The 27992-nt window shown below is 44.1% G+C and overlaps 1 protein-coding gene across 4 annotated transcripts in view; it reads right to left on the reverse strand.

The window, feature by feature from the left end:
• EXOC6 (exocyst complex component 6) overlaps positions 1 to 27992 on the reverse strand; it is a 2769442-nt gene that overhangs the window by 734827 nt on the left and 2006623 nt on the right. For all 4 annotated transcript variants that reach the window (XM_069611363.1, XM_069611365.1, XM_069611364.1 and 1 more), the window contains exon 18: positions 11882 to 12061. In XM_069611363.1, the coding sequence (XP_069467464.1) occupies positions 11882 to 12061 (180 nt within the window). The remainder of the gene's footprint in view (positions 1 to 11881; positions 12062 to 27992) is intronic.

Consider the following 27992-nt stretch of genomic DNA (forward strand, 5'->3'; position numbering starts at 1 on the left):
GAAAGCTGCGCTAAGGTCCAGCAGCATGAGCATCCCTGCTTTGCCCTGGTCAATCAGCTCTAGCATGTGGGATTGTGAGTCCAGCATGGCTGACTCGGTACTGTGGGCTGTCCTAAAACCTGATTGCTGGGTGTGTAACATCTCCAGCGTTTCTACATGTTTTTGTAACTGATTCGTGGCAATTTTGTCCAGAATCTTCAGTACAAAATTGGAGTTTATCGGGCGTAGGTTGCAAGGAACTTTCGGATCCAGACCCGCCTTTTTGACCAGAGGAGTTATCGTTACTTCTTTAATGGTGTTTGGTATTTTCCCTTCAGAAAACGAGGCATTTATTATTTTGGTGAGGGTGGTTGCAAAAAGCTCTTTATTATCCAAAATGATCTTTGTGGGCAGGATGTTCTCCGCACAGGATGTAGGCTTCATTTTGGACAGCACCTGACAAAAATCCTCCCCAGTTATGGCTTCAAACTGAAAGCTTTCTCTATTTCCTATTCTGGGCTCTTCAGAAGTGCCTGTTATTGGGCTGGTGGACTCCCTTGCCTGTATTATGTTGGTTCTGGCTTTTAAAATGTTTACAGCAAAGGCTTCTTGTAATCTCTCACAGTCTTCTTTGGAAGGGTTGTGGAGTGGTGAGAGTGCCTTGGGTTTTTCAATTGACTTGAGAATTTCAAAGAGTTTTCTTGTGGAATTAGCAGCTGACTATTTCTCTATTGGAATAGTTTAATTTGGCTTCGTTGACTGCCTTTCTATACTCCATGTCCTTTCTATTATACATTATTATACATCTATTATACATTTCCAACCATTTCTATTCTCTTGCAATTGGTTCCGTAGCCATACTTTTTCTTTGGCACGCTTCGCTTGTTTCAATGTATTAATTTCATCATTATACCATTTCCGTTGGTTATTATTTTTTCTAACTGACTTGTTTTTCAATGGGACGTGCTTGTCAACTACTTTTTGCAGACTTGTAGAGTATTTTGCTAGCATAATCTCACAGCTGTCATTTTCAGTAAACGACTCTAGAACTTGCTGTAAGCAGGGTTTAAGTAGTTCTGGTCCTAAATTCTTGGAATTCCTGCTCCGGATTACTATATGTGGGTTTTCCTGTCTTTTAGGAGGAGGTTCTAGTATTATTTCGAAAGAAACCAGACTGTGATCAGACCAGATACACGGCTCAGTGGCAACGTGCTCTGATTGTATGTTGTTAGTGCAAATCCAGTCTAACTGTTTTCCTTGGGGTGTTGTAGGGTCATTGTTAATTACATGGAAGCCCATATTATTCAAGGACTTTTCTAGTGCCAATGCTCCTTTGTCCACCGGGTCCTCCCTCCACCTGTTCATATCACCTACTAGAATAGTAGAGGAGTTTGCTGAGGTTAGCTTACTGATTTGGCTGGAAACCTCATTTACAAAGTCAGAGGTTAACACAGGGGGTCTGTAAACCAGAATGATATTTAGACAGTTGTTGGGTGTGTAGGTCAGTTTTAGCTGGATAGCCTCACAGCCTGTGCATTCAAAGCTAACTTTAAAAAGCTGTAAGGCTTCTTTTGCTATAACTGCCACTCCACCGCCCTGTCCCTTATCTCTATTTTTGTTGTACATAATGTATCCCTCTGGGACGGCAGTTGAAAATACTGGGCCAATAGGCTCCTTCAGCCAGGTTTCTATTAGGCAGAGTAAGTCCAAATCCCTCTCTTTTGGTTGAAACTACCGTTACCAGAAGGCTTTGGGAACGGTGCAAGAGGCTTGGGTCAAAGTGGTCATACGGGAGTCTAGCAAAATCCTCTGTACATTCGAAAGTCTTTGACCGGCAAGTAAAGTTGAAGTTAGGGGAAGTGAATCCCGCATTTTGTGAATTGCAAAAGTTGGCAAGAATGAACCTGATAGAGGGATGCCGATGAACAGGGGGCAAAGTCTGAAGTCCCAATATATAGTGTGTTGACAAGAGTGAAGCCGGCCGAGGGATGTCCGCAGTGAACTGTTTAAAAAGACATTAAGACTCGTAAATACAAGAAAAGCCACAGTGAACCCGACGGAGGGAGGCTGATGATCAAGAGAGATCTGCAATCAGAAGAGGGGTATCATGGAGTGAAAAAGCATCACCCAACGTGCAAGCAGAAAGGAACTTGTATTTATTCTTTTTGGAACACAACAGATCCTCAGAGGCAAGAGACTTGTTTGTAGAAAAGAGACTTAACCACCGAAGGCCCTGATAGTTGAAGGCGGAACTGTAAGCTCGTGCTGGGAAAGCATGAGCGTGTGCTGTGCTCTGGGGTCCTACCTTGTCCCATGCTCAAAACGTGGGGAAAGGAGAATCCTACTACCGCAACCTGACTTATTATTGGTGAACACTTGTTTCTTTCCTGTGAACCTTATCCCACACTTATTGTTTGTATTTAGCGTAAGGATTGGCAATAGGTTTTTCTTAGTCTAGGCCCTTTTATTGGACAAGACGCTACTAGTACTGACTTATTATTATTTGATGGTTGTAGCTTGCTCGCATCTTAGATTTAGGTTTAGATTAGGCATTTTTCCAACTTGCATATTCAGTTTAATAAGCACCCTTGAACTGTGATCTATTATGTCCGTCATTACTGTTGCCACCATGAGTTCCTTACACGATACTCACCTCCATGCCAACACAATATTTCCCCCAGCTCTGAGCTGGGGGGAAATCCGCAGCAAAATTGCTGATTTTCGGAGCGATTACCGCCGGCGGGAAATCCACCGGCGGTAATAGCGCAAATTTTCCCCATCGGGCCCAGTGGGGAATGAGGAATTCCCAGAATGGGCCCAATAGGGAATGGGCAATGACCCTTCCGCCAAACCCGTGATCCGGTGTTAATAGCGCCGGGGAGTTTGGCGGTAGGGCTATTAGCGCCGGCGCTAATAGCGCCGGCGTTACCGCCCAACTCATGATGAGGCCCTGTGTCTGGTTGTACAGCAAATATTTACCAGCTCATCTCCATAAAGGCAAGCTGGCACCCAGGTATTTTGGACCTTTCAAAATAACAAAAAGAATCAATCCTGTGGCCTTCAGACTTCAATTATCTCCAACATGACATCGCATCCATCCGGTAGTCCACTCATCCTTGATCAAACCAGTTTTCCCAGATACTGCATCCTATCATCGTGATTCTCCTTCACCTCCCACCATCTGTAATCAACATCAGGAGTTCGAAGTAGAACAGATCTGTGACTCATGATGTCATCGTGGTACCCTGCAATACCTGATCCACTGGAAAGGATACCTTCCTTCAAAACGTACCTGGGAACCTGCCCGCCATGTTCATGCGCCAGCCTTGATCCATCGCTTTCACCAATTACATCCCTGGATACCAGGCATAAACTGGCTTGGCAGGGGGCATGATGTTAGTACCCCCTACTGCTCCTGGTCCTTGTATGACCGTTGTCGTTCATTGCGTCAACCAAAACATGGCGCCCCATCCAGTATGCACTTATGCCTACTACAACATGGCGCATCCCGCATTTGGCCAATCAACAGAACTGAATTTGCCAATCAAGCCAGAACGTGGCATACCTCATGCAGCGTTACGATCGTGGGAGGAACTCGCACACCCTGCCATCAAAACAACCAGAGGAACTCAATCACGTTGCAACTGCTTTGTTGCCGGTAATGCTCCTTTCTTTCCCTGTTCTGTTCCGCGCTCTTACTTGCTCACTGTGACCTCCTTTTGGGCAGCCTCTCCTCTGCTTCTCCTGGCCCGCTTGAACTTCTCCCTCTGTTCCTTGCTCCAACCAGTTACTGTCTACTGCAGCCTTGCCTCAATGTACCTTAATTTATGGGCTATTTGATCTCTTAGCCTACGTTGGTACATCCAACTGCTGCTAGATCTGGACAACACACCTACTTCGGACTACAAAACTGCACCAAGGGTTTTTTACTCTTGTTGGGAGTTTTTCCTTGTTTTTTTTTCCTTCCCATTTGTCACGCTGATCTTTTTATCAAGACAGCCCTGGCATCTGGAGAGGAGAGACCTTATCTTCATCACCGAAAATCTGCTGTCATAGAGTTTGATAAGCAAAAGGCTAAAAGGTCCACAAATTAAAAACAAATCCTTCATTCATCTTTTTCTCTAGATTATATGAACCAAGTGGTCAATGAAGAGTTATGATATATCTGCCTTTGTCAATATTAATGTAGGGAAATGACAACAATACACTTCGAACTAGAGCAGAAAATTGGGTAGTTTTCATTTAAATGTGTAATTGGTATTCTTCCTTTGTTAATATATGAGATGAGGGTGGTTGGTATGGATTAAATATAGAATATAGAAAATAAGATATGTAGAATTTGTGATAGTGTTTTAAGTTAGAAGATATACAAGAGAAATGCCTAAATTGTTCACACCTGGATTATGTTGGATAACTGAAGAAATTATTAAATACTACTAGAAAGGATGTTTTTAAGATATGTGGGCTTTATTAATGAATTTGTAAGTGCCTTTACAATTACGAAAGACGGTAACTCAATTATTTATGTGTTTAATGTTTTATTTTCACATTTGTTTTAAAATTAGTGTCAGTTTAAATATAATAAAAACAAAAGTGCAAGATCTATATCTACAAATTGCTTTTCAAATCTTCAAGGATTCTAAGTCTTAGACAAGACAAGACATGTTAGGATGACCAGGCGTGTTATTCCTTAGTTCATTATCTGATACACTGGTCACACTAGATGAGACATACATTTTAGTACTTAATAGTTTCAAAAAATATTTTATTCTATGTTCTCTTCTAAAATAATCATGCCTTCTATAGTTTTGAACGAATGCTCATCATGAGTGAGCATACAATTCTTTAGTCTCAAACTTGAAATATGGGTGATAATTGTGTTGTGGTCTTAGAAATGTATGAGACAGCACTGTTGGTTACTATTAGTTGAATGTGAAAACCACACATTGTACTCTTTGACTAAGTCATAATACATGAAAACAATTACATTTTTAAAATGTATTTTTTACACTTGTGTTTATCTAGATAAATAGATTTTACAAGGACAGTACTTTCGAGGTGCTTTGGAGGTAATTCGGAGGCCAATCTGTTATGTTCCTGCAGTTTTGGGTCGTTCAGTCATTTGGTTGACTTGTGCCGGGTCGAGGATGAGCAGTGCTCTCTGTTGTCAGTGTGTTGCATTCTTCCACGGCTGCTTGTAGGATCTTGGCTGTGGCGATTGTCCAGGATGTTTTGTCCCTGCTCATCGGGCGAGGCCACCATTCTTCTTCTTCTAATGGTGTGTGTTGCTAGCACCGGCCGTAGATATGCAAGTTGGATTTCGGTAATCGCCGTGCAGGTCGTTAACAGGTGGCAAACAGATTCAATTTGATCCCTCTTTTTGCACAGTCTGCATGTTTTTGAAGCAGATTGGCCTCTGGTCTGGAGAATTTCATTAGTGTGTAAAAGATTTAGACAAGCTCTCAGAAAGAATTGTCGTATGGGTCTACTAGGGAATCTCTTGAGAAATTGGGGGATTTTGTTCAATTTCATTGCCCAGACTGGTAGGTGTGCCAAGAGTTTGTTTTCGTTTGCTTTTCCCAGTGTGGTGATCCAGTCTAGCTCTGCTAGGTTTTTTTGGGATGTTGCATGGATTAGCAATTACATCGGCCTCGGTGCAGGCTATTTGGTCAAGCTGTGCCTTATCTTTGTTGCCCAGTTTGTTAGCATTTTGCAGCTGCCTGCTGTCAATTCCGCATTTATCAGTTGGTACAATGGAAGGCCTTGAGGATGTATTGTTTTCCTGAATAAGGAGATGCTGTTAAAGTCTACTGTAGCTTTAAGAGAGGCAAGGCCCAGTTCTCGCCTTATTGCTGCCATCGAGGTGGATTTAGGCAGATTCATCACTGATTTCCAGAAGAAGCCCTCGATTTTTTGCCAGAAGGCTTCTGGAATTGTGGGCATGGCTTCGCCCCCGTATGTTAATGCTGGGACGACTTTTGCCTTGTAGAATTTGAGAGTAGGGATCAGGGAGAAGCGTCCAAATTTCTTTTCCAGAATACGAGCCTGTGTTGCTAGTGATCGCGCTTTTGCCCAGAGATGGCTTTGCATGCTGACTTCCGTCTTTGTGCTGTCGACAATAACATCCAGATATCTGATCTTGGTCACTGTTTCGATCTGGACCTTTTCGAGACTCCATTTGAAGGCGCTTGATCTTTTTGCTTTCTTTTCCAAGATCAAGATCTTGGTTTTGGTCGTTTATCTCCAGGTTTGATTGAATGATGTAGTCTGTCAGATGGTTTAATTGTCTCTGGAGACCGACCTGGGTTTGGTCTAGCAGTGTGATGTTGTCAGCGTACATTAGATGTAGCATTGGGGTATCCCCTATTTTAGGAGGAAAAGCTCTGATGGTGCAGCATGTGTCTTTGAAGTCTCCCATGAAGGCCACGAAAACTGCCGGCGCAAGCGGGCAGCCTTGCTTGACTCCTCTGCGTGTGGGTATTTCAAACAATAGGAGTCCTTTTCTATTCAGTTTTACTTGCATGGTTGTGTCTGTGTAGAGTGCTCTGATCGGGCAAGGATGTTTGGTGGACAGTTCCAGAGAAGAAGCTTTGACCATAGGAGGTCTCTGTCGACAAGGTCAAAGGCTTGTGCCAAGTTTATGAACGCCGCAAATAGTCTGGTGGAGCCTTCTAAGATTTGGCTTTTGGCGATGCTTAGCAGCATTAGGTTTACTGTTGTCGATGAGTTTTTTTTTAAGCCGGCTTGGAAGGGGTCTGCACAGGGAGTAGTTGTTGCCCAGCTCTAGAATCGCTTTAGTAGGAGCATACCAAATATTTTCCTAATTGTGTCTAGGAGGGCGATTGGCCAGTAGTTGCGTGGATCCGATCTGTCTCCTTTTTTGTAAATTGGAACCACTGTCGATGAGGTGCAAGATCTTGGGATCCTTATTGAGGCTGAACACCTGTTGAAGACCAGGCTGATGAAGGGTGCCCACACTCAGTTGGAATTTTCATTGAGATCAATGTTTGTCACTCCGTCAGGGCCCGGGGCTCACGAGGCTTTGAGTTTGCTGATGATTGAGACGATGTCTTCTAAGTTGGAAATGTCAGCCCAAGGGCCTTCGTGGTACCCTGTTAGACGGCTCGTTTGCGCTCTGGTCGACTGGTGATTTCATGAGGGCCTAGAATTCTCTTGCGTTTTTGCCTGCCCCTTTTTTTTTGTATTTCCTCAGTGTCCTTCTGGTAGAGAAGAGCTTGGTGACGTTTTCTCCATGCTTTGTACTTCTTGGATTCTGTAGCTAGTTGTAGCAGCAGTGCGGGCGAGTTGAATGTTCTCGCTTTTCTCTTGAGTTGTCTGAGAGCGTCTCGCTTGGTGACTATTTGTTTGTCGTACTGATGAGTTCCAGACTTTATAGAGAGGATATGTCTGCGTAGAATTTCTTTGTAGGGGCTCAGCAGTGGATGGTAATCAATGTCTGCTGTATCGGCCAGTGGCGTTTGATTGAATTTGGTAGCTCAACGTCAGTTCTACTCTTGCGGCGGTCATTCTCAAATGGTTTCCCTGTAGATTGCACTCGATGTGTGCCTTCATTGTGGGGTTGATGGATGAGATGGAGTTCCATCTGGCTCTTAAGAGGTTATGGTCGCTTGCTACAGTGCAAGTTACATCAATTGAATTTTTTTGCCGAGATCGGGTCGTAGTTCGCCCAGGTTGTTCTGATCGCCAGGTGGTGTGTTGAGAGTGCTAGTGTTTCGAGGATGTTGATACCGCTGTCTGCACGGGCTGCTAGTAGAAGTCCAGATGATGGACGTCCCAGCCTGTTTTTGGCTGCTGGGGCAAAAACGATGTCAAAACCGTTTAAGTCTGGTTTTTCAGTCAGCCATAGTTCTTGCAAACCTAGTATGTCGAACTGGTCCAAGTCAATGCCTCCTTTTGTCATAAGGTGTTTGTGTCCGCGTGCATTCCAGGAAGCGATTTGTATGGCCATTGTATGGTCATTGCTGTTAGGTTGGAAGAGGATGGTGAAGACATGTCGAAGGGCCCACCTTTGAGGGCCTCTAATTTCTATTTTCTCATGGTAGAAGATAGGGACTTCGGCAACCAAGCCCAAAGCTGTTTCAACAGTGCTGAGTGTGTGGTTTTTCCTTGATCGGTATGCACGCTCCTAACCGCCGTAAGGGGGACTTCTTGTTCGTAGGGTTTTTGTTGCCGTGTATTGATTGGCGATGTAAAAGTTGCTTTTAAGGGGGCATCGTCGGTGGTTCTATTGCCTTTCTCGCTGCATATGTCGGATTGGCTTGATGGTACTGAAGACTTGGATGATGGGATAGGGTAGGTTATGGAGTTTTTGGGTCCTTTTTCGCTTCGAGTGTCTGCTTTCTCTTTGTGTAGCCTGTAGTCTTTGTATAAGAGTTCTGTTCTGGAAACATAGTGTGGGCTTTTTGTGGTAATGCTCCTTTGGTTGGATGTTGCAGTGTCAAGGTCGCTGAGACCGGAGACATCGATCAACTTTAATCCGCTCAGCAGTAGGTCTTCCTGACCTTCTTTTAGTTGAAGTGTGAGCTTTTCTGACCTTATGTGTAGGTAGCATTTGGCTATTGCTGCGTTGTGGTAAGGCTCCACTAAGATTAAATCCTCTGATGCCAGATGACGCAGATTCTTGTTGTGTCTGAGGATTTTCAGTACCGTTTCTCTATTTAGTATTAAAGCTGTAACGCTCACCTGATTCCCACGGGGGCCCTCGATCGGAACTGGACTGCTAAGGTCTCCACCAGCGTTATTCGTAGTGCAGAGACGGCTGACTGGACGGCCGTCCGCAAGGAAACACTTGTTTAATTTGTTCCCTCTAAGCACCCCGATATTCCCCTTTTGTTGTCTCACCTTATTGTTTGTAATGATGAGCTCTCCATCCTGCACCGAGCGCAGGGGCGCGTAGAATCCCAGTTGCTTCACTGGTTTCAAGATTATGGGCGAGTTCCAGACGTGTTGGACTCCGTGGTAAATGGCAAGGAGCCGTAAGTATAATGTCTATAGAGTTCAATTGTCTGTTATTCACTCGTTTTGATCCCTTTTGTATTGCAGCTTAATCCGAGAAGAGTTCACCTGAAGTGCTGCAGGTTGCGCGTGGGTAAGAGTCTGTATTACACAGTGTTGTCCGGTAAAAGCGAAATAAATGTCTTTAACAAGTGTTCTTTCCTCCCACAGGTGCGGCGTTAAAGAGATGGAACGCCGATGAAAGATACCTAGGGGGGCGGTAACTCTGGTGAATATAATATGGTTGCTTTGTTTGTCTTTGTTAGCACTCGGCTCACCTTGTTCTCTTTGTCCCTTCCAGGTTCCATGGATGCAGTGATGAAATGATGGCTGCAGCGCTGAACCGTGGAGATGCAGACTGGTAAGTATGGCGCAGCGCGCCTGCTAGCGATGCAATGCTTTTATTTCCGACGTGTCTTTTCCAATTCTGAAGTGCGGTGAATTCGGGAACAGATGAAGATTAAAAGGTAAGTTCTTGTTCTTATTTCTCTTTCTTCTAGGATGGTGTCCAGGTTCGAGGCGGGCGTGGCAGAGGACTGGATGCTGCAGGCACGGTGAGCGTAACACTGCTGAAGTTCAGAATAACGCGAAGCATGGGCTGCTGTTCGGGCGTGGTTTAAATAGCCTGCAAAGTAGTCCCAGGTAAGAAGTTCCCCAGAACCACACCCGAGTAAAAAATAGTCCCTGTAATAAAATAGTCCCATCCAGGTCTCACGTGGGCATTGATTCATTTGCAGCATGGTCTGCAGGAGGTAAGTAATTTCTATGAGCCTGGCGCCTATGGCGCCAGGACTGATGTCTATTATGAGCCTGGCACCTAGGGTGCCAGGACTGAACCCAGATAGCCCCCAGCCGGGGCTGCTGGGGTCTCAATAAATGCCTGGATGCCTGCTCCCGAGGCTGCTGGGCTGGGTCCGGATGCCCGGAGGTAGGCATCATGACAAAAGCCTCTTGATTTCTGCCAGTTTGTTCGAGTTTCAGAATTATTGTTGGAGTGGGCTTTCTGTTGGTTGAGTTCCTGACAGGTTTTTGATGTGCTCTTGCTGTAGGTCGGTGAAGCCGTTCTCGGCTGGAGGATTTCTGGCGTCTAGCCTTGTGGCAGTTTGTGGAATGAAAGTAAGGTTGTTTGTTAGGTGAAGTTCTCCTAGAGCGTTCCGTATAGCTTTGGGGGTGATGTTCCAACTGGCTCTTAGTTCTTCTTGACTGGGTAGATGGCACGGATTCGGGGTGGGCGTGCTGACTCTTCTGCTGGTAAGTATTAGGACTTTTCAGTGACTGATGGTTAGGAGATCTTGGGCGGTTAGGTCGTTCAGGAGACGCCCTGTAGTGCTTGCTGCAAGCCCTGGATGGAGTTTGGGCAGTAGGCCGGGTTTTCTTTTTTCGTTGTCGGGATCTTGGTCTTGATGCACCGAGATGTTCATCAGCTTTTTGCCAGACAAGAAATCTTCCACAGTAACTGGCGACCTGAGTCGCTGTCAGGGGCCTAGCAGAGTCGTCTTCCTTTGTTCCTTGAGATGTGGACACTGCTGCTGTTAAGTTTGAATTTGGTCGGAAAACTGGGCTAGGAGTTTTTCCAAGGTCTGTAGATGTACTACTTTTTCAGCTTTGTGGGTCTGGAAGTCTTAGGAGCGATTGGTTGTTTTTGTTACCCTTTAGGTTGGTTTTTGCGGTAGCACCTTTTTGTTGTTTGGGGATGGTTGTCGTTGTCTTTGGGGGAAAGTCATCAATGATGCAAGGGACGTCTTCAGAACAGGCCTGGGCTGATCTGAAGATCAACGGTTCTGGGTGGAGGATTGCTGAGCTGGGTCCGCTCCCATGCTTGTTGTTGAAGATGCTAAAGTTCTTTTGTCTCCCGTGCCGTCCGGCGCAGGACTTGGTCCCGAGCTAGAGGTTGAGGACTCAGATTCCATCGTCAATCTGTCGGTCCTGCCAGGGACTGCAGAGACTGCAACTCCCTCTGCGACTGGCTCTGCGGCCTGGCTGGTGATCTTAAAGGACCTCCCACACTGGAAAGCTTGGAGGTAGTGGAAAGACTGCTGTCTCAGGAAGTAGAGCATGTAGAAAGAGTGGACTGCAGAGACTGCAACTCGCTCTGCGACTGGCTCCATTTTTAAAAAGCAATGTTTTGGAACACAGAAACTTTGCCAGATATAATATAAAAGACAAGAAAATCTTTTACAAAAGTTAGAATTAACCAGTAAAACTATATTGACCTTATTTCAGTACCTGGGTCTTGAGAGGGGAATAGGAGTCGTTGAGAAAAGGCCTGTCCGCCCTGGACGCCAGAGCTCCCTGAGAAACTGGAGCGCTAAGGCTTCCTGAAAGAAAGACCAGACCCAGGAAAAAAACCTCTGCAGGAAGGGATAAACCTTGTAGAAGCAGGCTGGCGTCTTCCAATGGCCCAAGTACAGTGTAAATTTCCCCTCCTGCAATGAGCGCGGTAGTAAGGCAGGATACAGGAAAGGAACAGTCCAGGACAAAGGGAAATCAGCAGCAAGGTAAGGAAGAATAAGGATGTAGTACGAGAACAGAGCTAGAGAACAAGAGCACAGGCGGCAAAGAAACAGCGTCCGCGCAACAGAGAAGTTGCGACGCAGCGCATAGCGGGATTCACTGTGCTTTGTTGTGTTTTCTGACTGTTTACGCCCACTGAGCGTGGTTCCACTGTGATCTATGTGATTCACAGAAGCGCCATTTTATGGTTGGCAAACAGTGGACAGGGAATGAGCATTCTTAGAGGTTGGCAGTGACCATCTGGTTCTTTTCCACTTGTCCCAGAAGGACCAGGGTCGAACACAAACCCTGACACCTTAATTCTTTTAAAAAATAAAACATTTGCTTTGACCGGTAACTGGTGGACAATAATGCAACATTATAAAATACTTACAGGCAAATGTGTAAACACTTGGAATGTGCTTCTTAGGAAATTAATGAGGTCCATTAAATAGCCACTGGCTCGACCATCAGGTTCGGACATAGTCCAGTCATAATCAGCAAGCTGAATAAACTCATCAATTTTTTGGTTAAGCTTAGTGTAGATCTCCCCTTCAGCGGCATGCCTTGCATCCTAAAATAAAAGGACACATCCCATTGTTTTGGGTCTTTTACAAAAAAATACACTTTGTGAAAACAAAGACATTTATTTTAAATTAAAATAAGTAAGCCAAAAGTTATTTTCAATTCCAATGTTTGATAGAACATGAGGCTGTCATGAGCTGAACAGTTTCAGTAAGAAGAAATTGTTATTTTGCATATCAGATATTCACTGTCAGGTGCTGCGCAGCCGTCGACCATCAGCGTCCGAAAGGTAAGAAAGGTGCGGGAAGTCGGAGCAGCCGCTACTGCTCTCTACTAAACTACCTGGCCTTTGTATGTACTTCCACCTAACCGTCTGACATAACATACTCTGTTTTGCGAGCAATCTTAGGCTTTCCCCTCCAGCGGTTAGCCATACTTTGTCTTTTGGGTCCCTTGTCTAGGTCCACTCATTTGGGGTTACGATGAACTGTGTCCCATTAGGCTCTCTTCCCACTCTCTGGGTCCCCACCCGCTGAGGTACCATTGTACTGTTAGGTGTATGTGTCACCTGTCGTCTCCTGTATGTTCCCTGTGTGTTCACCACCCCCTCCCCCTTCACATCCTGCATTGTGCGGCACTGGGCTGTGCGTCTCTCCTATCTTTCGCTCCCTCCTCCTCCTACTTTCCTCCTCGCACCGTTGTTGATGCCATCCATTTCTCCCATCTTCTCTAACTGCTACTCTGTCTCCTATCATATCTCTCTCACTAAATCTGGAAGGAAGTTGTTCAAGAGGGACATCCTGGTCTCCAACCCAGGCCTCCCCATCGTGGATACCTAAATCAGTGCTTCCTCCAGGCAGACTCTCGCCAACATCCTCTTTGTCGTTCCCTCACCAGAGCTATGGGCCTCTCATATGGTCTTGGTTCTCTCTCTCCAATCTCTTCCTCTCCCATTAATGGTGGCATTTGGTGGGTGGTCTTCTTGGCCTTTTTCCACTCCTCCAAGAACATCATTAATGTCTATCTGAATGGCACCGTTCTTCAGGTCCAAGGCCCTCATCCCAATTCTCCTCCTTTTCGATCAGCGTCTCCCGCGCCTTATCAACTTTCTTCCGCTACTCGTACAAGCACCTCTCTGGCTCCTCTGCCACTGCCTTCCCCCGCTGCCTCTCTGGCTATTATGCCACCTCCGGCTAATACCTCTGCCCCCCCTCTTGTGCCGTTCAACCACTTCTGCCGGGTGTACCTCAAGCCTGTACCCCACCCCAGAAGTGTTTCAAATGTGGCAACCTGATCCACATTGCTACTCTCAACTCCCGCTCTGTTGTCAACACTCCTCTGACATCTGCCACCTCCTCGAAGAACTTGACCTTTATGTCCTCGCCCTCACGAGATATGGTTCACGGCCAGCTCTGTCACGAGTTTTGACACTCTCCTCCCTGATGGCTACAAGGATCCTCTCCGAGCCAAGAACCAACTGAACCAGAGGTGGAGTAGCTCTGATCATTACGGAGTGGGTCCCTGCTTCTGTCATTCCTATGCAGGCCTACTCCTCTGATGAATGCCTCTCTATTTCTTCTGGCCTCCCTCGGACTGTGAATTTAAAAAAAAGGGCACCTGGCTAAGCCCTGATAAACCCAGGTGGGTATACACTACTGTTTTTGATGACTTAATACTCTCTCTGACTGTGGCCATCCTCTAGATGCCACCTGGCCAGGTTGCCCTCTTCCTCTCAGAGTGGGCTGACCTCGCGTCAGCTTTCCTTGCCTCTACCTCTCAACTTCTCCTCCACTGAGACCTCAACATCCACCTGGATGCTTCTAATCCCTCCTCTTGGCTCTTACGCAACCTCTGCAACACTATCTCTCTCTCTCCATTCTACCCTCTGGTCCAACACACTCTGACAGACACACCTTGGATGTTCTCATCTCCTCCGACATCCCCCTCCCAAGACCTCTCACAGCTCCTCTCTCTTGGACTGACCACTTTCTGTTTTGCTCTGACCTAAATCTCTTTGTCCCTGAGGCAAAGCCCACCCCAGCACTGCCACCTACCTTCTCGGTCATTCGGCCCATGAAGTGTGTGTCAGTGGGTGCCTTTGCCTCTACTTTCTCTGCTCCTCCTACTCCTGCCGCGGACTCACACCCTGACCCAGCCCTCTCTAACCTGCATCTTTCTATCTCCAACACTCTGGCCATCCTTGCCCCCGTCATGAGAACCCATCTGAAGCCTACCTCCAAGTGAAACTCTTGGTATGACTCCGACCTCGCCGTCCTGAAACGCAAGAGCAGGGTGGCTGAAAGCAAGTGGAGGACACATCCTCTGACAAACTGGCCTGCCGCCTGGTCCAAAGGTAATAGACTCTCAGTCCTGTCCAAGAAGAGAGTCACATCCGCGTCTCTGCAGCCTCGTACAACACAGCCAAACTCTAAAATCTGCAATTAGTTGGCCAATCCATCTGCAGTCTCCACCTCTCATGTTCCCTCCCAGACCCACTATATGGCTCTTGCTTCTCACTTCACCACTAAAACTCAGGACATCCTGTCCTCGTTCTCCTCTTCCTCTCCCTCTCGCAGCCCCCCTCTGGCCGCCTCTCCCTCTCCTCCACCTTTCTCCTCTTTCTTTCTGATAAGACCCGACAAGGTTTCTAGAAAAGTCTGACCTATGAACGTGTCATCCAAACAGATGCTCCCCTGCTGCTCCAGAACCATAAAGGACCACATTGACACCTTTGCTCCAGCCTTGGCCGATTTCTGCAATCACTCTTTTGCCACAGGATCTTTCCCTCTCTCCTCAAGCACTCCTTGTGCACCCCCTCCTTAAAAAGCCTCCTGCTGATCCTACCCCTCTGGCAAACTATCACTCCTTTCCTGGGCAAACTCTTGGAAAAGATGGCCATCTCCCAGCTTACTCCGAACACTGAATCTGTTGGTTGTCTCCATGACCATCAGTCTGGCTTCAGAGCAGCCAGGGGAACGGAGACTGCTCTCCTGAATACCTGTAAAGAGCTGCTCTCTAATCTTGACTCCAGCCTTCCTTCTGTCCTCATTCTCCTTGACCTTTCCACTGCTTTTGACACGGTCAACCATTCCATCCTGATAAAGCGACCAGTGAGAACCTGGGCATCACAGATCAGGCCCTGGAGTGGTAGACCTCCTTCCTCGTGGACCGACCCTCCCAGATCCAACTTGGGTCCTTTCTCTCCACCACCTCTCTCTCCACATGTGGTGTTCTCCAGGGCTCTAACCTCTTCAATGTCTACTTGGCCCCTTTAGCCCATTTGATATGCATCTTCGCCTCTAACTTCCAATGTTATGCAGATGACACTCCGCTCTTTCCAGGCTCCCCTCAGCCTCCTCTCCTCTCTCGCTTATTCCTGACTGTCTATCCATGATTCAGAATTGGTGCGCCTCCAACGACCTCTGCCTTAATGCCAGTAACATGGAGGCCCTTCTCATTGGGACCCATGCTCCCGCTTTCCCTCTCTCACTCTGGCCACCCACCTTGCGCCCCCTTCCTTCGCCTACCTGTGAGACAAAAAACCTTGGTGTCATCTTCGACTCCACCCTCTCCTTCTCTCCGCACATCAGAGACCTTGCCAAGAAGGCCCACTAACAGCTGCACCTCCTCAGAGGTATTCTCCCTTTTCTCACTTTCCCCCAGAAGCTCACTGTCTCTAGAGCCCTCGTTCTCTCTAGGCGGGACTATTGTAAACAACCTCTTGTTCCCCTACTCTCTGCGCTCAGCAACTAATCCAGAACAGGACTATTGTTGCCACAAGCCCAGGGACTATATTTCTACAGCCCTGAAATCTCTCCACTGGCTCCTGGTGGCTGGAAGGATCGGGTTCAAGACCCTCTGCATTGTCCATAAGGCTTTCTAGGGCCAGGCCCTGCACTACATCCAACTCTCTCTTCAAAAATACCTTCCTTGTCGAGCCCTTCGCTCAGCTACCTCCAACTCTCTGAGGGTCAGATGCTCTCTGAGGGTCAGAGAGTGGGGGGTAGATCTCTCTCCTCTGCAGTTGTCTCTATCTGGAATGGCATCCCTGCCCCTCTCAAACTTGAGCCAGACCACTTGAAGTTCCATGAGCAGCTCAAAAACTTCCCATTCTCCACTGCTTTCTCTCTCACACTCTCATGCTGATCTACCTGCCTGTGACCCCGACTGGTTGTTTGGCTGCATACACTTTTTGGCTTTGTAGCCACAATCTGTCAAGGCGACAGAGATAGGTTTGTACAAGTAATGGTTTGCAGCAAAGGTAATGAAAGAAATGTCGCGTCTCACTGAGTGGTGGTTACAAAAAAGCCATTAAAACCACTGGTACAAATTGTCGACATCAAAAATACCGAGATGAGAGACAGCGCCAAATACTTTTTGGAAAAGTAGTATTTATTGCATGTAGCCCTATGTATGACACGTGTTTCGGCTAATCTCTTAGCCTTTCTCAAATGCGGGCTATGAGGTTGCATATTTTCAAAACATAGTATTTGGTGCGACAGACAGTGACCAAATTAGAGTTATTACGATAAACAGTGAGTAAATTAAATTTGCGAACAATTTGAAACATTGTTTACACATTTTGTAGTGAATGCACCATGCGATCAGAATCATAGTGTACGATAATCACAGAGAGTCAAGGGTTGGTGACGGGGAGGATTCATGGGGTATAAAGAGAAAAAATAAAGACAATTGTGCAAACAATATAAAGAAAGACGAGACAAAAAAGATAGTTCATTAGTCCCAATGTGTTTGTAAAATAACGGTTGTTCATATTAAAGCTGGTCATGCTGAGGAGATAGTTTGTATCATGTTACCTGTGTGGCTGTATATTTTTAAAGCATAGTAATTGTTGCGATCATAATTAACTGGGTTCAGTCCCTACGAGTGAAAAGATAAGACAGCACTTCCCACCTCCCTTCACCCCTGCACTGTGCACTGACGCACTTGCACGATCTGAATGACACAAGACCTAGTAAAATTGTTTGTCTTGTCTTCCCTCTGTCTTCCCTCCCTTGTCTTGTTGCGCCAAGAAACACTTTGCACAGGCACGTTACAAATGACATATCATATCTTCCAGTTAAAGTGCATAAGGCTTCTCACCTTCAAATGCAAAAAGTGCATATCTTAAACCAATTTAATGTATTCACCACTTAGTAGGTGTGAACATCATAAGCAAACCAGTAACAGTTGAAACACGCACATTTACTAGGACATCCAAAATAGCATTGTAAACTGATCCTTGTTGCCTATACAAAAATGGGCCAATTCTAAATAACTTTATTGGGTCAGCAGATGTTATTATAAAGAATAATGCTTGCTTATGACTCTTTACATCTGTAGATCATAACATCGGCAGAAGTTACTCCCTCTCTTCCCCTTTTTCCTGTGGGCCAAGTGAATCTCAAATTGCTTTGGACTTGAATATAGTTCACAGAAGCAAGAATCATAATAATTTCTTACATATATTCTATGGGGCAATTGGCAAAGTTTTGCAAGCATCTTCATTCCTAATGATCCCCAACGAGGGTTTAAATAAGGAGTCAGGGTTTGATTACTTTTTTCCTTAGAGCTGAAATCTACAGGCATCCAAATTCCTCCTCTCTTCAAAATAAAGCTCACAACCGAAGTCAACAAATATCCTTTTACATCCTATGGAATACTAACAGGAAACAGTTAGCCTCATGGTGATCAGTCTTTAAAAAGATTGGTGCTACATGCTTAAACCACTAGGATGTACCACTAGGATGTTGACAGTTCCTAAAGCAACTGTGAAAGTTCCTTTAGCCAGATAGTTTTTTTATTAATCACTTTATTTATCATTTAGAAAATAAAACATACAAAAGAAAGGTGACATGTACATATCCATTACATCGGAGATATGCATTCCAAGGGCAAAATACATATAATGACTAAATAACCAATCCTACCATAACAAAAATTCACAAATTTAAAACCTTAATACACTACTACAAACCCCCATCCTACAGTAGAAGTCAACATCCAACAACATCAGACAATACAACACCGACAAATACAACACACAACATCAAACAGAATCACAATAACCCCCAGCTATCACATTCAGGAATAATGCATACAGTTAGTGAACATTAGCTGTACAATTCATTAAAAGAATCCCACGTTTCAAGATAATGAACATCACGCTTCTGTTTTTTTAGCATCATCTTTTCATAGTCAGACAAAGTGCGGACATCATTCAGCCAATCAACTACCGTCGGCTTTTTCCTTGATTTCCAGACTTTTAATATTTGTTTAGCCGCGACTACCAGTACTCTATCTATCCATTCTGTTCTCACGCTAACCATGTCTCCCTTCTCTCTGTTTGCTAATAGAATCGTCGAGTAAGGCGTCTGTGGCAATGAGTCTTCCAGCATAATGTCCAAACTATTCAAAACATCACTCCAAAAGGTCGACACCCTTGAGCAAGACCATAACATATGAAGTAAAGTGCCCCCACCAAGACCACAGCCCCAACAAATATCATTATCTAAGAATCCTAGTTTGGCCATTCGAGCAAGGGTCCAATACAATCTACAAAGGATTCTTTGTCTGAAATATCTCAATCCTAGATCCAGTTTTGACTTTAGCCAGATTGTAAGCCAAAATGTGTGAAATTATGTCTCATCTAAGGTTTTAACAATATCCAGATCATTTTATTTGTTGTGTAGCTGCTGCATCCAACCCCTCAAAATCCTGTACAGCCACTGATGTTCATTTGCACGGCCACATACTTCTGCTGCTTAACTGTTGCAGCTACAGATTTTGCTATGTAAGCCCCAATTACTGAGAAAGGGTACATCCCCAAAACGATCTCTCAAAGCAGGTTAGCTCTTATGCCACTACATGATTGCTTTTGCTTTTTTCACATATGGATGACAGGAAGTAGGAGCGTGCAAACCAAAGGCACAAAGAACTTCCATCCTTTTGCCCTGAAAGCAGCGGAACACGTTTAAACCATTTCTTTGCCTAAATTAATCAACTCGGACTTCCCAATATTTAAAAGGAACCTCTGCAATATGGCTATGGGGCTTGTGAAGAACAGGAAAAACTATCAGCTGAGTAAATACTGGAGAGATTTGATGGAGGAGTGTGGGTTCTATCTTATAGCTCCAACTATCAATGAAGATCATTATACCTGGATAAATGATAAACAGAGAAGCTGTCTTGATTTTATATTTACTAATGGCTTGGTTCTAAATCACTCACCTTTCCTCAAAATCTCCCTGGTCTCTATGAATGATTATGCAATGTTAGAACTAGAATTGCAGGTCGGACAATTGGCGTTCAATCTGATTGTCAATGTGCAGGGAAACAGACTGCGATGGACCAAGGGCAACATCTCCGCTTTAAATGCAAAGTTGTTATGCGCAGGAGAAATGCCCCCCCCCATCCCGTGATGAAGCTATGCAATTGGAACCTGGTCTTCCTGCTGGCGAGGTAGGGGCCCAATAATGGTCAGCACACCCTGAGCAATAAACATCTGGGGAAGCCTGGTATCCGAGATGGCTTAGCGATTGCCAGCAAGAAAAGACTTGCAGGTGGCTATCTGCAAATTTAGGAGGAACCACAGCCTGTGTGATTTGGGGGAAGAATAAAATGCATTGGCAAAGTATGGCCCTGTATAAACAATGGCTCTTAGAGCATCGCTATAATGAAGACTGTTGGCTGGAAGATTTTGGCATATGATACGGACTCATGTGGCTGGCATTTCGGCTGCTGAATTCTGCTGTCTTGCCGGAACTGATTGGGAGGTACATATTAGAGAGAATTACTGGCTTGACCGTGAACATACTAGGGCCCTAAAATGTAAGTCTATGGTTGATAACAAGGTTTGGAGGCAGCGTAAGGGCACGGACCTGGTTGAGTCTATAAATTGGTTAAAGGGGTCTCGATCAGTTAGCCCAGATGGTCTGTCTAAGATCATATTCAAGAGTAACCCTGAATTTTGGGCTGGAGTATTGCGGCCCTTATTCCTGCACATTTGTGAAACTGGCCTGGTTCCCAGGATTTGGCAACAGTCAATACTTATTCCAGTCCATAAGAAGACTTTACAGCAATCTCCACAGAGCTATAGACTGCTGGCAATGTTGGACAGCAGTTCCTTGATATATTTTTTTTTTATTTGTTTATTTGTTCATGGTTTATCACAAACCTTTACAAAATAGTCACAAAACAGAATGATAAGAAACCATTCACAAAAGCAATATACACATTTCTTTAAAATACATTAGAAAAACAAATACACAGTAAAACAGAATTCAGAAGTCAAGAAATATCTAACTTAAATCACATACTGTTTTTAAGAAGGAAATTACATGAATAATCAAAATCGATGAGTATCTATTTCTCATTCTGTACCATATATAATTTGGATCATTGCTAAAACTATTATCAAATAACTCTGCAAAGTATTCAGTTCTTTGTTTTAGCAAATCGGGACATCTCAGTATAATGTGTTCTAGAGTCTCATCTGTTTCAAACACATTGCAGAATCAACACCATTTCTTTTCCTCCAAAGGATAAACAGGGTGAGCGATTCAGTACCGGTAAAGCAGCAAACAAGGTATTTAAACGCTTTTTGAGGCTTAATCAGTTTACCCTCACAAAACCATGAAAGGGAATCCTGCTTCTTATTGGCACATCCCATTCAGATTATGATCGTTTTGGAAGGATTAATTTTTAAGTGTAGGTTGCATATAAACTGTTCAAAGGTCTTAATTAGACGCTGCAAACCCACTTTGGTGTTATCCATAAGGAGAAAATCATTGGCATAGGCCAACCACGAAATTCCCATTCCATTCAGTTTGGGTGACACCAGACCCCCATTCGCAAAGGCAAATTGAGCTCCACTGACAAAGATTGAAAATCGTTGGGGCCAGCATGCATCCTTGTCGTAAACCATTGTTTGTTACAATCTGAGAAGAGAGGTCCCCGACCGTGTTCATTCGTACAACTAGCCTTGTGTCAGTATAGAGCTCAATAATAATGTTCAGCAAATGATTTGCCATTTTTAAAGATTTTAGTTTATGCCATAGCATAGGCCTATCGACAAGGTTGAACGCCTTGCTAAGGTCCATAGATGCAACAAAAGTTTGATTCTTCCCCTTGACCCAAGTTTTGCTTTGCAAACATCGCAAGACTAAACCACCACAGTCCGTACCACAGTTTTTCCTAAAACCCACTTGGTTCATGCCGAGTATATGATTATCATCCATCCAACTCTGAACATCTATCAATACCAAGGATGCAAATATTTTAGAGTCTGAATCCGCAATAGCTATAGGTCTGTAGTTACTAGGCAGCAATCTGGAGCCCTTTTTAAACACCGGGATGACAACCGAAACCCCCAAGGATTGCGGAATGGTTTTGAATATACACACATCTTTCCAAAGGACACATATAATTCTTGCCCATATAAAAGGATCAGATTTTAATACCTTATTACTGAGATTGTTTAACCCAGGGGCCCCTGTGTTTTTAGATTTTATTATAAGACTCATTATTACATCTACCTCATTTCTCAGTGTCCAAAGGGAAGAACTCACTCCATGAGGTGAGTAACATTGATCACTAGTCTTATACAACTTAGCAAAATGACCTGCCCAGATAGCTTCAGGGACTGGATTTACCATTGTTAAAGCGTGAGTCGAATCCACATTGTTCATCAATTGCCAGAAATTAGAGGATGTCACCCCTCTCATTGCTCCTAACATACGTTCACCATCACGTTGTGCAATTATACATCTATGGCTCCTCAACCAGTTTTTGTATGATTGCTTTAATCGTTTAATAGAGAACGAATAGCCCGGAACAGCTGTACTCAGTTTCCGTAGTCTGCGAAGCTCCCTGTTAAGTTCTCTTTTCCTTTCGTAAACCTCTATGTCCATTGCATGTTCATGATGAATTGTCTGGACTGATCTGCAGGGCCTATGTTAAGAAAAACCTTAATTTTGGATCTAATGGTGCTGTCAAATTCTTTTACCGAGAACATATGCAAACATTGTTCCAAATTAGTGTTTTCATATTCAGCGATCAGAGTAGAGGTAAATTTGTTGGTAGAATTAAAGGACCATTTAATCCTATTGTTTGCGGCGTTAAGCAAAAGATCCTTTTTATAACACTGTTTAGCCCTCTCACAGATTGTAAATTCAAACTCCATCATCAACATACAATGGTCACTTGTCATGACAGTCTTCACTTCAAAACTTGACACAGAGAAACTTAATTTAGCAGTTAAAAAAATATAATCAATAGTAGACACACAGCCCCTCGCATTCCATGTGTGATGGTCATTTGAAATCCTCTTTAGTCCCCACAATTCAGTGTATTTTAGCCATAGGAATCCTCTAAGTTTCTGGCTGCCAATTCCACTGGTCGCCATCTTAAGATACAAAAATTCTCCCATCAAGCTGTCCACGTCACAATCTGCATTTAGATCGCCCGCTATTATTATTTGACCACATATGTTATCGATAGACCACAGGTCCATTTGCTTGCCTAGGTCAATTAAGTCGATTTCCAGCTGTTGATCGGATAATTCATTGGCGTTCCAGTAAACATTAATAACCAGTAGAGAGAAGAGATTCAAACCATCTCCAACCGAGTAATCGGTTAAGAGAAACGATTGACCTTGTTTCCATGTATTTTTATTTAGCAAACCAGAGGACTCTTTAGAGGCCGTAAGCATGCCACCCTTAGGTCTGCCCCTTGAACCTTTTATAGCACATAAATCCTCCACTACAAAATCTTCCCAGCCCACATGAGAGGTCATCCAGGTTTCTTGTAGCAAAATTAAATCAAAGCCATGTAAGTCTATCATAAGTGACTTGTTGTTAAAAAGATTGAAATTGCCGCAAGAATTCCAGCAGAGCAATTTCAACTTGTGGTTTCTAGCTATGCAGGTTTACCCAATTCTTTTAGATTAGAGATTGCGTCACGCAAAGATAGAGCCAACCATCTCCAATCCTGTTTTTCTGACACATCATCAGTTCTTTGATTAGTGGGGTAATTCCTCCGATCATAACTTTCCTGCACTGTTGACCCACCTCTGTCAGGGGCTTTCACCGGAATGGACTGATCTTTAAATGGGAAGAGATCAAAACCCATACGTTGTAAGGCTTCTGCCTCCTTCAGTATCATTGACCGAACCAAGGGATATGGAATAACCAGTCTTACAAAATCCAATCTTTCCTTATATATGAAATCAACCAAGTGGATATCGGCAGAAGTAATAAGTTTAAGTTCAGATATCCCCGCAAATAGCGAGAGAATATAAGATCTATTTAGCGGTTGATTACTCTCATCTTTAAATAATGAGCATAATATCAGACCCGGCATATTTGGAAATGCCAAAGGTCTGAGCTCCTGCACATATTTGGTATCATGTGGTGCTTTAACGTTATACCACCTATCATCCCCCCTTACATAGGAGCGGTAGTCATGTTAATTCCTCTCTTCATCCGATAAGCCATCATCTTTTTTTAGGCAATGCAACAGAATATCTTTATTTCTCAGCCTATTGTTTTCTTCCACAATATCATGCACGTTTTCTAGGAGTTCATCAATTTGATTCTGTTCTTTGGCCTTCAAATTTGTGCTTATATCAGTGGATTAATTCTGTATGATAGCATTATCTGTCCGCACCACATTAGGCATCTCAGTATATAATACAGTTTCCTTCCCGTTTGTACCCACACTCTTATTCGTATGGTCCATTACTCTATCTTTTTCTTTCAGACTTTTATTTTCATTCATCAAATCCTGCACATTTCTAAGAATATCCTCCACATTTGTCTGAATATCAGTTGGCGCAAGGTGAGAGTTGTGGAGTCCATCTTTGACACCTTGCAACAATGACATCTCATCAGGTTTTCTACAGGAGTCTACCACTGTTTTATTTATAAAAGGCAATGTATTAACATTTGTAGTGTCTTTGTGGTATAAACCCGTATTTACTGATTGTACAATCGGTCTTGTTCGAGGCTTAGCTACATCCCCAGAGTCAATAAGTGCGTGGTTGATTTTGGCCTGTTCTATACCAATATTATTTCTAACAGGTCTAATAGGCTCCTTTGTACCTAGAGAGTCAACATCCTTAACCGAGGTGCTCGTTGAGCCCTTAAAGATTTTAAAAATGTCACTCAAACCGTTTTCCAGTGTGTTCGTATTATCCACAAACTAAGCTCTTTTTTTTTTCATAGCCTCAGACATTCCATCCACTCCTTCTTCATATTCACTCTGAGTTGCCTGATCAACAGATGTTTTCTCAGTTTCGGCTGCCTTCATCTGTGTGGCGCCAATATGAGACGCCACATAAACAACTGCATCTGAAGCATCCTCATCAATCATGTGTTTCATGTCAAGGTCTCTCATGAATTTTCTAGAGGATTTGTTTTTTAGGTCTGCTTTTTTACTTTGTTGTTATTTTTCTTTGCTTGTTTTTTTGCTGCTCTAGAATACATGAAATCCACCCCAGGACCTTCAATTATGTCATTGCCCTCTGGTGTAATTTTAGACGTAGCAGTATCCTTTTTCGCAGAGTTGGCCACAATTTCTGAAAATTTCGGGACCACCTTGTTATTTTTAGGTATTACAACTTTTGGCAGAAAAGGTAAATCAAGCTGACCACTCCCTGTTCCAACCCCTTCTGAATTACATACAGATTTCAATTCAGCACTCGATGTTGCCATTGTCTCCTTCACTATGGGCACTAGCATGTCAGATAAACCTATAGGCAGTACCTCTATACATTTAGCAATGGGTATGAGTGAAACCGATAGAACTTTTGGAATGTTGTCGATAGCTGTTACCATAGTCGTCAACAAATCATTATGTTTTCTGAGTTCAACCAGAATAGCTCGTTGAAGATACCTAGCATAGTCATCATATCATCAGCTGGTGGAAATTCATTTATAACCCAAGAGAGGATGTCATATATGGGATCCGACAGAGTGTCATCAGGAATAAAAATAGCCGGAGTGTCTGGATCAAGAACATTGTAATCTTCCGTCTTATAATCCCCAAACATTGGTTGGGAAGGATCCATATTTTCCTCTAAATTCCTAATTTCTACAGAACAATACTGTGCACAGTTCCTCTTCATCTCTACAAGGGGCAGGCAAAGGAAGCGCCGTCGCACGTGCCAGGCTAGCCCTGCGAGTACTGACTGCAGTGAAGAAATCCGCCCTGTGGTCTTTACGAATAGCGGCTAATTTTGCTTTGCCCATACTAGCTGTTATTTAGATCACACTACACCACAGGGTATATATACCACAATACAAGAGTATTAATACAAACAGCACCTGCCGTCAAAGTTTATAAAGTATATTTTAGAATGCACCAAAATTTAAATGTCTATTAAGGAAACGTGCTACTTTTAACAGTTGATTTGTTATAGGTTAGCATCATACCTGAGCACATGAACATCAGATCAGGGCCCCATACACACCAGGACTTTTAGGTTAATGGTACATCACCCGAACACACGCACCCCGAAGCACGAACCGCAAACAGCGTGCTTTCGTGAGCTTCCGTGTGCGCGCGCGGGTGCGCTACACACGCTGCTTTTGAAATTAGAGTGGGCAGGCTCAAAAGTGGGCTTTGCAAAGCAGGCCCAATGTGGTAACAGCTAGAAATAAGTAAGAAAGGAAGTTTTAGGTCATGTGAGATTGAGAAAGTTTGCAATAGGTGTAATATACACAATGTCAATTTCAATGTCAAAGTAAATATTTACTTTCTGCCCAGATTGGTCAGGCAGCTTCCTGTGTGCCTGCAAAGGACGTCCGGCTCCACTGCGGACTCGCCGAGCGGCAAGAAGAGTCAGTCCAGACTGAAAGAAAGAAAAGGTCAGTGTCCAGCTCAGCACACAATCCCAGAGAGGTCTTCACCAGCAAACAGCGTGCTTTCGTGTGCTTCTGTGTGTTCCACGATATTTGCAAAAGGTCTCTTGGAGCTGCTGTCCACATGGACTGAAAGTAGGGGCCTCCGGAACCTATGTCAGCCCAGCTTTAAGAAAAACTATAGCACGATTCATCCAATGTGGGTCTTGCTTACTCTAATCTCAGACACGTTTTCAGTCCCAGACTCTGCATTGTACATATGCTATGTCGATTAAAGCTCCCCATTTGATAGCGTTTTACAGGATAAATTGTGGTCCAGTTTGAAGTGAATTTCTGCTACAAATAGAGGACTAAGGCAGGGCTGTGTCCTCGCCCTACGCTTATATAATTTATGTGTTGGATTTCGCTCCACACCTGAAGTCTGTGAATAATCATCCACTGCACTTTAGTAACGAGGATATACACTGTCTTACTTACGCTGATGATACAGTGATCCTCGATCGAACCGCTGGTTGCCCCTAAGCCATGCACTAAATGGCTCACACTCAGGAGGATCATTGATAGACTTGGGGGCAGATCCATCGAGGTGAAGATTAGGGTGTATAAGCAATCCATAATTCCTGGGATATTGTATGCCCTGGAAGTGTTGCCAAAAAAGGCTTGGGCCTGGCTCCCCCGTTTGCAGGCTAGAATCCTGCGCTCCCTATTGGGTCTGCCCAGTGAGGTCCCCGTTCAGGTCATTAGGCTGGAACTGGGCCTTCAGTGATTGAGCTCTCTTTGGAGGGTTGCAGTCTGTAGGTTGTGGGCTAAGATTAGTATTAGTTATGGGGACCCTGACAAGCCAAGTCTTTTGAACCTCACATTAGGCTATTCCCGTAGTTGCAATCACAAGAAGTGTCTGTTTCACAGACTTGGAACACATGGTGCTGAGACACTTCCTTTACATAGATCTGACTGAGGCACCCAAAACTGATATTTAATTTCATTTGGCTGGGATTGAGAAAATATCTAGGCACCTTGACCGTACATCATCTCTGGCTCACTTAGCGACACAACCTCAGTATGTACGATATTGCTAACAAGGTATGTTCAAGGAAATTCCTCATAGCTACCTAACTAAGCTGCGTATACCTGACTTGGTACAATTTGTTCTTCACTTAAGATTCAACATTTTGATGGTCTTTGGGTCCATAGGAGCATGAGAAGGCATTCCCAGAGAGAAGAGACTCTGTAGGATGTGTGGAGAAAGGGTGGAAACAGCTCGACACATCCGAACACAATGCCCAAATTTACTATTCCAGTAAGCCAAAGGATATGCCAAGTTTGGGGATGTTAATGCAGATCAATTCTGGAGTATGCTCTATGGAGTGGAATCTCTTGTTGTGGTATCTGGTGCCTATTACATCTAGCAAACTGTTAAAGATAAATTCTTAGTTCCTATTGCCACTTAATCTGAATTTCTTAAAGATATAATGTATATTGATATTTTGTATTTTAAGTAATATTAACATGTTTGCGTGCAGCTTTTACATATGTGGTATAGTAGAAATGTTTTCTTCTTTTCCTTTTTACAAGATTTTAGTGTGAAAGGTTGTTTAACCAAATACACTTTGAAAAAAAAATGGTAACCTCTACAGCATGCAAAAATACTCCAAGGCATGGATACATGTATATATGGGGTTTTCACTTTTTAAATAAAATAACAAAATTGCCTGCAAATTGCGATGAAAAAAACAAAATGGGCATTGTGATAAAGACCCCAGCCTAGTTCTAGAAACTCCAAGGGTGTGGCTCAGGGGGGCTGTGCCAAACATTGAGCAGTGAATGTATGTCGGGCCTGGGGTCAATATGGGGAGGAGTGCCTAGTTAGCCTCAACTGGTCCTTTTCACAGGGCAAGGGGCAATCATACTGGCCAAATGCGGCAAAGCCTGGGTAGTGATGACCCGTACTCACATCTTGGGGGGAGAGGGCGTATGGTTGTGAGGGTGTGAGGGTCACAGCCCAGGATGGTCTTGGTCATTTTACCCTCCATGGCCCATAATAGAGCAACTCAGTGCAGCCACAACAGCCAGGACCCTTCCCAACCAGGAGAGCCTGAAGCTCCATCTAGGCAGACC

Source organism: Ambystoma mexicanum, chromosome 8 (genome assembly GCF_040938575.1).
Source record: "Ambystoma mexicanum isolate Mex_15411 chromosome 8, UKY_AmexF1_1, whole genome shotgun sequence".
In the NCBI taxonomy this organism is placed as follows: Eukaryota; Metazoa; Chordata; class Amphibia; order Caudata; family Ambystomatidae; genus Ambystoma; species Ambystoma mexicanum.